This window comes from Oratosquilla oratoria, chromosome 3 (assembly GCF_046742065.1).
Source record: "Oratosquilla oratoria isolate Oo_2021 chromosome 3, ASM4674206v1, whole genome shotgun sequence".
NCBI classification, from domain to species: domain Eukaryota; kingdom Metazoa; phylum Arthropoda; class Malacostraca; order Stomatopoda; family Squillidae; genus Oratosquilla; species Oratosquilla oratoria.
The window spans coordinates 14,257,851-14,267,850 of NC_134779.1; the positions used below are offsets into that span (position 1 = coordinate 14,257,851).

A 10,000-nucleotide genomic window follows, 5' to 3' on the forward strand; every position below is an offset into this window, starting at 1 on the left:
AAAGGAATTGATGTAACAATGTTAAGATGTGTAGGGATATGCAAATAACCTTTAGTGATACCATTATTATTTTTTTGTTTGTTTAACATAAGAACATAAGAATAAAGGAGACTGCAAGAGACCATAAGGCCTACACTAGGCAGCTCCGTATCCATCACCACCTGTCATCCCCATCCATAAAGTTGTCTAATCGTTTTTTAAAACAACTGATAGTTTCAGCGCTTACTACATGGTTACTAAGTTTATTCCATTCATCGATCACCCTATTAGTAAACCAATTCTTGCCTATTTCCTTCTTAAATCTAAATTTGTCCAGTTTATACCCATTACTGCGAGTCCTGCCCTGTTGTTTTATTATGATGACCTTGTTTGCATCACCCTTGTTATAGCCTTTGATCCACTTGAACACTTCTATTAGATCACCCTGCACTCTGCGTCTTTCCAGAGAGTGTAAGTTTAGGTGCCTAAGCCTCTCTTCGTAAGACAAATTTCCGAGTCCATGTATCATTTTGGTCATTCTTCTCTGTACTGATTCTAGTGAATTTATGTCCATTCTATACGACGGAGACCAAAACTGTACTGCATAGTCAAGGATGGGTCTAACTATCGCTAGATAGAGTTTAATAATTACCTCTGCACTTCTATTCGTTACCGTCCTAGCAATGAAACCTAATGCTCTGTTTGCTTTATTTCTGGCGCTAATGCACTGCTTCTTGGTTTTAAGGTCCGAAATCACTAGAACTCCCAAGTCCCTCTCGCACTCAGATTTTTCTAAAAACGTGTTATCTAAGATGTATCTATTTTCGGGGTTGTGTAGCCCTACGTTTAACACGCTACACTTAGAGATATTGAAGTTCATTTGCCATTTCACCGACCATGTGAACAATTTGTTAAGATCATCCTGCAGAATCTCTGCGTCGTCTCCTGACCTCATTAGGCGTCCTATTTTAGTGTCGTCCGCAAACTCACTAACATCACTATTTATCCCTTCGTCTAAATCGTTTATGTACATAATGAACAATAAGGGACCCAAAACCGAGCCCTGGGGGACCCCGCTAGTAACATTGCCCCACCTAGATTTTATACCATTTATGGTGACCCGCTGTTTTCTGTTACTAATCCAAGCTCTAATCCATTCTAACACTTTTCCTCCTATGCCATGGGCTTTGATTTTATTTAGTAGTCTCTGGTGTGGCACCTTGTCGAACGCTTTACTAAAGTCAAGGTAAATAACATCGTAATTTTCATTGTTCTCTGACGCCTTATATACTTTACTGTAAAAGGATAGAAGATTAGTCACAGATGACTTACCCTTGAAGAAACCATGCTGTGAATCTCGAATTAAATTATGCCCTTCGATGTGTTCTCTGAGTCTATTTACTATTATTGATTCAAGCATTTTTCCTATAACCGATGTCAAACTGATTGGCCTGTAGTTGCATATAGACGATCTATATCCCTTCTTAAAAACAGGAACAACGTTTGCCTGCCTCCAAGCGGTTGGCACAAAACCAGTGTCTACCGATTTATTGAATATTTCAGTTAATTGGTCGCAGATTTCAAATTTACACTCCTTAAGCATTCTTGGAAAAATTTCGTCTAGACCCGAAGATTTTGTAGCTTTAAGTCTTTCAATCTGCTTGACTACTTCTTTACTAATGCTGATATTAGATAGATTACTTTCTTCATCCCCTCTGTAAATCGGATCGCAGTCAAGTACTTTATCTAACCTCTCATTAGTAAACACCGATAGAAAATAATTGTGAAACTCCTCACTCATTTTTATTTTATTTATTTTTATTTTATTTTATCTATTTTTTATTCGTTTATTTGTTTCTTTTGTTTATTTATTTTATTTTATTAATTCTATTTTAGTTTAGTTTATTTTCATTTATTTATTTATTCATTCATTTTTTTTTTTTTTTTTTTTTTTTTTTTTTTTTTTTTTTTTTTTTTTTTTTTTTTTGTACATTGATAGGTTGTTCCTGCTTTCCAAATCTTGAACTTGCAGCTTATGATCAAGTTTATATTTATTCCTCAGTGGAGTTGTAGTCACTTGCCGGTCATTTGGAGTCCTTTTTTTCAGGGAGTACATCTTGAACGAATAACCTCATAAAGGCGTTATCCCACTGGGCTGTTTTTCCTCCGACTGTTGGAGCAGATTTGCAGCAACCCGCAGCTTTCGGGAAAGAATCTGATATGCCGGAGGAAAATAATTTTCCTCCTGCATATCAAATAACGTCCTATTAAATTTTTGAGAAAACAAAATAGATTGCCACAGTGATTATAGTGAGGAATAGGTTCTGGAGGTTGGCGGTACCGCCGATTAATCGGAGGTTGGGGGAAAAATCCTGGTGTGATAACCCCTTAAGATTACAATTCCTGAATGCGTGATACTATTGTATTACAGTACACATTATGGTCTGTCGTGATAAATGAAGAGCTAATGTATGGTGGACTGATAATTATTCCCCTGGATACACAAGGAATTGCATGAATCTCACAAAAATACAGGAAAGGCAAAACGGCTAAAGGACGTTTCAACTAAATGGTTACCGAATGGAATAGTCTTAGTAACAATGTAGTTAGCGCTGAAACCATTTGTTGTTTTATGAGAAGATTAGATAACTTTATGGATAAGGATGAAAAGTAGTAAGGGACACGGAACTGCCTAGTTTAGGCCTTATGGTCTCTTGCAGTCTCCTCCATCCTTATGTTCTCATAGAAGTCTTATAGCCTTGGGACACATGTCGAGAAAATTGTCCACCATAACGTTCAGAACCACTGCGTCTCGAAGACTATGAGAGCAAGCATTACCGTGTCATGGTAGCCTACTAGGCTACCCCAGATGGATTCATGTACAACAGCTGGTCACTATACCACGTCAGAAGCTGCCATAATTGGATTCAAGCAGGCTTTTGCAGTCCATAGGATTCCTGGAGAAATACACTTAAGTAATAGTGCACTGTTTCATAGCCTGGACTTCAGACGCTTTGCAGAAGAATATGGACTCACTTCCCAAACCCGCATTTTCCTCAACCCACCGGATAATCAGATACTATAGTCAATGTTGTGAAGAATCTGCTTTCCCAGAAGGAAATGGGGATGGCTGTATTCAATTGCTGCTCTAATTGTAACGAGTAGGCGACTGAAGACTGTGCTGCCAGACAAGTTGCAGCCAACTGCTATTGAGCATAAGAAGTTTGTCAGGGGTACTCATCTCACCAAGGACCATTGCTCTGAATCCTCTCTTCCTCGAGAGGACAGAGTCCACCTGACCAGGCTGCGATACGGACACCATCCAGTCCTTCGTCACCAAAAGAGGCTGGATATCAGAATCGCAGATAACTGTCCAGAATGTAACACTTCACCCCCATACTATACAACGCATTATGTAAGACTGCACTGTACACAATCCCGCACGCCAACAACACAATATACACTCTATAAAGGACTTATGGGAAAACCCCGTTCCAGCCGTGGTGCTCCTCAGGGAGACGGGACGGCTCGACCAGACAGTCTAGGGAGCAACGACAGCAACAACCAGAGGGCCTACAACCAAGGTACACGAGTAAGACCATTGTCACTCTTACTGACAGGCGATCATACTCTCATTAAGACTGCTAGGCACCATATGGGATATTAGCTATATTACTTTTATGCAGTTAATATTTTAGGGATCTTAGTAACACCTATATGGATCAGAGACATACAGCACGCATTCTTTACTGTCTACTATCCTTCCTCTCTGCTACCGTCCTATCTCTCCTGTACTATATGACTCCAACTCCTTGGTGCAATGTTGTCCACCAAGTATGGAAGTGCTGGTTATTGGCAACAGTATACAATACAAGACTGATAATGAATACGATTGAAAGTAGAGGTAGGGCTCTTTCATGAGACATGGAAAATAACATATACTTCGTAGATGGTCCAAGTGGAAAAGTTAACAGGAATTTAAGAAACCTTCAGAGGCTGCTTTCTCCTCTGCAGGACGACCATGAAGCAAAATAACCACCTCCACGTCCACAAGGATCTCCCGTTAGTCTAAGCGCAAACTGAGACGCAGGCGAGGCAGCACAGAGCAAAGGCAGACTTCCTGTTGTTGAATTGAATCACAGTTTGAACTTCTCTCTCTCACTTGAAATGAGAGGGTACATTTTGAACTTCTCTCTCTTTTCAAATGAGAGAGAAGTACAGTTTGAACTTCTCTCTCATTTTAAGTGAGACGAAAGTGAAGTGAGAGAGAAGTTCAAACTGTGATTCAGTTCAACAACAGGAAGTCTGCCTTTGCTCTGTGCTGCCTCGCCTGCGTATCGGTTTGCGCTTAGACTTCCCAGGAGGGAACTGAACCAAAGGATGTTCCCCTATCAACAGTTAGACTCGTTTGTTCAGCCGCTACTCCACAATACGACAATCAAGGAGTAGAGATCTCGACGGGCCCCCATTGATATCTTCATCACCAGCTTCCCCCTCTTTGGATGGTACAGCAACGAAGACATATATCCCTTTTCTAAATAAAAAGGGATATATGGGATGCATTGTCATCCTTAGTAAGAGTTAAACACGGGGTCACTCGTATAGCCATTCTGAATTTGTGCTTTCAGTGCCCTTCCTACCAACTATCATTTAAGAATTGTAGTCCTTGAATGATAAACCCCATCAACGCTAGAGCCCTCCTCTTTTACTGATAAGACAACAACACGGTAACTGTTCTACCTAATATAGAATACATGGGACAGGAATTCTTACGCATTTTGGAAGAGTAAAATTTGAGACTAAAATAAATTTTGAAATCATGTGGCTGAATAGGAAAGTATTGGAGTAGTGATTCAATAGCAGGACGTGCGGGTACTGAAAGGAGTTGTAGATCTATTCTAGCTGGAGAATTTGAAAATATTGTAAATAGAAAAATTAGTTTTGGTAGGCTGATTTTGGATATCATGTATATATTTGAGAGGAATTTAGTGCTGAGAGAAAGATTAAGAAATGCTGAAGTGACAGTGCATAAAGAATACAAAATGAAGTAATATAGATGCATATATCATGTAAACTAATATTAAAGTGTTAATGGACATAGGGTAAAAAAATGCATGGATATAAGAAATTTAGCAACGTTTTTAGAAACTTCTTGCAATATGCTTGCTCACTGTGGCCAGGCTTGGTGACAGCAAGTCGAAGTCCTAAGTTAGTGTGAGGGAAGATCATCCATGAAAGAGCTGCTGTTGTGATGTTGATAGTCACCCATCCTGGGTCTTCCAGAACCGTCCTGGCTATCTCCTTCTCCTGGGACCTGCAGTTAAAATAATGATGATAATAATGGTGATAATATTAATAATGTATTAATCATAGAAAAAAGTTCGTACTAGATAGGTTATTATTTTTTCAAATGCTACTTCTTTTCAGCTTTTGTTTTACATTTTACTTATTTATTTTGTTTATTTATTTATCTATTTTTTGAAATGTTGAAACGAAATGGAAAAGAAAATTTAACCCATACTGCAGAGATTTGAGCAACATCTTTGAATTGTACTATATGCTACTATAACAATCAGTTTCTGATATTGTACACTTAGTTCTTTGTACGCATTTTTCTTACCAAACTTTCAATATTTTCTCTTATCTTTTTTTCCCTGGCTTGAAATGTACATTCATTGGCTTTTTATGTCCTTATATTGTATAATCAAAACCATCTTATCATATGTAAAAGTGCCTCTTTTACAAAATCATGATTAGGTTGGTATCAACAAAGATTTTTTTGTTTTTCCTGATCAAAACCACACAAGACGTCTTGCCCCCAGACGTTTGTTCTGTTGGTGTCCCCTTTATCTCCACAAGGGCTGTCTCTTGTGGACATTTCCTGAAAGTGGGACCAACAGCAGAGAAGTGTGTTGCATGGCCATATAGCCGGAGCTGACGTTCACGAATTGCATAAGCAACAGGACTTTACTTGAGCTTCACAAAGCAGTCACTGGTTTGATACAAAGTCACCGCAGCGATATATCATGACTCTCCGAAGGTACTTAAATATGTTGAGACGATTCTTCAAGTCAGCATTCAGTGTCTCACAGCCGCACAAGACAAGGACCACAAATGACTTGACGATTCGGATCTCAGTTCTCAAAGGATTACAAAGGATTACAAAGGCGGAGCATGCCGACAGGAGACCTTTTGATCCATATCTAGGTCGGATGCAAAAAAAAAAAAAAAAAAAAAAAAATCATATTAATAATAAAATAATAAATAAAAACTATAATAATGTAAATAATAAATAAAATACATAAATAAATGCATAGGTATAGTTAAAATAATAAACAAACAGGTAGATAGTAAATAATAATAAATTGACATATAACTAATAATAAATGAAAATCAGACAGACAAATCATAACAAAACAAAAACAAATAATATAAGATAAATCATAATCATTACAGCATCTTACTTAGGTATTTATCTAAATGATTCTTAAAGCTTCGAACTGAACTACATTGCACTACCTGTGCAGGAAGTTTATTCCATTCATTAACTACACGGTTGGCAAAGTTGTTTCTACCTACTTCCAAATTGAATCTATTTCCGGACAGTTTGAGACCATTGTTTCTTGTCTGATTCTCATTCAATGTGAAAATTTGGTCACTTTTGATGTTGTCAATTCCCTTTAAAATCTTAAAGACCTGTATCAAGTCACCTCTGAGTCTACGCTTTTTTAGGGAAAACAGATTCATGTGCTTTAGTCGATTTTCGTATGATTTATTTTTGATATTTGGAATCAGTTTTGTGGCTCGCCGTTGTACTTTTTCCAGTCTGTCAATGTCTTTAATGAGATTCGGTGACCATACGGAAACAGCATATTCCAAATGTGGACGAACTAACGATTTATATAGCTTGTTAATGAGTGATGGACTTTTGAAATCAAAAGATCGCGCAATCAGTCCCAGAATCTTATTTGCTTTCTCAGAGGCTGAAATACACTGCTTGGATGATTTAATGTCGTTACTGATAATAACGCCAAGATCTTTTTCACTATCCACTTTTGTTAACGAATTTCCAAATAACTTGTAATCGTACTTACTGTTATTTTTACCTATGTGCATTGCCTTGCATTTACTTGTGTTAAATTTCATTAGTCACTTTTCAGACCATTGCTGTAATTGATCTAAATCTTCTTGAATATCTAATTGGTTTGAGTGATCATTTGCCACTCCGCACAGTTTTGTATCATCAGCAAATTTGGAAACAGTAGATTTTAGTCCATGGTCTATATCATTTATATATACTATGAATAGAAGTGGCACAAGAACGGAACCCTGAGGAACTCCACTTGCAACACTTTTCCATCCAGAAGTTTTTCCATTTAAAACAACTCTCTGTTTTCGACCATTCAACCAATTACTAGTCCTACCTAATAGGCTACCACTTATTCCATGCAAAGCTAATTTAGTAAGTAGTCTTTCGTGTGGGACGGTATCAAAAGCTTTTGCAAAATCTAGATATATTAAATCTATATTGTTTCTTTTGTCATAATTCGAGATAACTGTGTTGTAGAATTCGAGTAAGTTAGTCACGCAAGAACGTTTCCGTCTGAAACCATGCTGGCTATCATTTATCAAACGGTTACTTTCTAAATGATGTTCGATAGCATCTCTGATGATAGTTTCCATTATTTTTCCTACGATTGAAGTCAAACTTATAGGCCTATAGTTATTTGGTTTCTTTTTTGTCACCTTTTTTGAATATGGGAGTAACGTTAGCTAGCTTCCATTCTCTTGGGACATCTCCGGATATGATGGATTTCTTGAAAATAATTTCTAATGGAACAACAATCTCATTTTTCATTTCCTTTAAGATTCTTGGATGCCAACCGTCAGGCCCTGGTGTTTTATTAACTTTGAGTTTGTCTATACACCTTTTAATTTTTTCTTTTGTTATATTTACCGTAGTAAGTTTACCCCAGACTTTTCACAGGTTTCAGTTTGGAATTCACTTTGAGGTGTTTCGTTTACGAATACCGAGCTAAAATAATTGTTTAAGATATTACACATTCCTTCATTTGAATATTCAAGTTGACCGTCAGCAGATAATAGTGGACCAATGTGATTCCTAACAACCTTTTTATCTCTAATGTAACTATAGAATTCTTTGGGATTCTCTTTGGATTTATCAGCGATGTTCATTTCGTATTGTCGTTTTCTTTTTCTTATTGTCTTTTTTAAATCTCTCTGTATTGATACATAACTTTCATAGTCATTAGATGCACCCGAGCACTTATATTTCTTATAAGCCTGTCCCTTTTTAGCAATACTTTTTTCAGTTTCTTTGTCGAGCCACTTTGGGCGAACCTGATTACATGAATATTGACAACGCTATATAATACTCTGGTTGAGCGAATCCAGAACCTTGGGCCATACCAATCTTTCGAAGGGCATCCTAACATCATCCATTACTGGTAGTCACCTTACTGCCAAGGTATGTGAATATTACTTGGTATTCTGTCCAAAGGATTTACACTATTTTCATTTAGTTATCACTATATTCAAGGGTATTCTGGATTATTTTCCATCTATGGCAATTTTGTTGCAAATGGGTATTAACGAAGGTACTTGTGAACAAATATGTCATGTCGTTTATTTTCTTACGTTGATCAGTGTAATCATAAGAAAATCATGTTGAAAAAAGCGCTGTTTCTTATCAAACTTTCAGTATTTTCTCTTAGTTTTTTTATTAGTTTGAAATGTAGATTCATTGGCATTTTGTATCCTTATGTTGTATAATCTAAACAATTTTGTCATATATAAAAATACCTCTGACAAATCCATGGTAGAATTAGCAACAGCAATTTTTTTTTTTTTTTTTTTTTTTTTTTTTTTTTTTTTAGTCGTTACCAACCATCCTAATGCTTCATGGACATTAAGAGAGCACGGAAAGTGTCAATGACCCTTCTCTACAATAATGTATGATTAGGTGCAAGGTTAGATTAGATTAGGTTTGGTTATGTTATGTTTGGTGCAATTATGTCTTCTTTATATCTTCACAAACTTATGTCCATTTGCGACGACATTACCATTGATGAAAACTATCTCAGAATTGCCTTCCGATTCCGTTTCCCTTCCCTGACAGGGACAACCAACCCCCTATTTCAGTCAGAGAGAATGGTACCGAACTGCCAAACTGCGAACAGCATCACATGCAGCTCACGGACCATGGCCTCACCTCCTGCTTTCAGTAACTCCCACACAGATGCTGCAGATGCCAGCTTGCTTTCTACCCTTGAAGTTACTTTCGCGTTAACCTTACTCAGAGAGGGTGGAGTTTTACATATTGGTTCCTGTAGATGAAAACATAATGAGTCTCGGAATTATTCTGGATTTGACCTGCACCCCGAGTATTTATAACCACAATTCTATGATCGTTGCCTAAGAGCATTCCAGTCAGTCTTTCAGTTCTCCTGGATCTTCATGCGAATACTAACAAGGATGTTACCGACCTCTTTTGCCATACATCCGACATTGCTATATCAAGTCTATCGTTGTGGCTCTAGTCTCTGGAACCAAGAACCAACACTACTTAAACTTCTGCATTTTGCAAAATTCAATAGCATAGAATTCGGTTCATAGGAATCATAGTTACTTCCAAACTTCCAAAGGACATCGTTATTAACACGTATACCAGTACGGAGAATATAAAAAGTATTGCCAAATCTCTCTCTCTCTCTCTCTCTCTCTCTCTCTCTCTCTCTCTCTCTCTCTCTCTCTCTCTCTCTCTCTCTCTCTCTCTCTCTCTCTCTCTCTTTCTCTCTTTCTCTCTCTCTTTCTCTTATCTGAATATACCTCGTGTCATAATAAGCGTGGCTAGTGGATTAGATGGTCACGTGTTGGCTGCCACGCACCAAAAAACACAATATTCCTGGAGCTTGTAAACACAGGAGTGGAGGGAACTGTACATTGCGTTGGGATGTATAAACTGCGCATGTAAGAATGAAAAATAAAATGGCTCATACTG

At 37.5% G+C, this 10,000-nt stretch overlaps 1 protein-coding gene across 1 annotated transcript in view; it reads right to left on the reverse strand.

The window, feature by feature from the left end:
- Nucleotides 1–10,000, reverse strand: part of LOC143020636 (protein 60A-like) — a 39,866-nt gene that overhangs the window by 6,992 nt on the left and 22,874 nt on the right. The window contains exon 3 of the mRNA XM_076177133.1: nt 5,151–5,293. Coding sequence (XP_076033248.1) covers nt 5,151–5,293 — 143 coding nt within the window. The remainder of the gene's footprint in view (nt 1–5,150; nt 5,294–10,000) is intronic.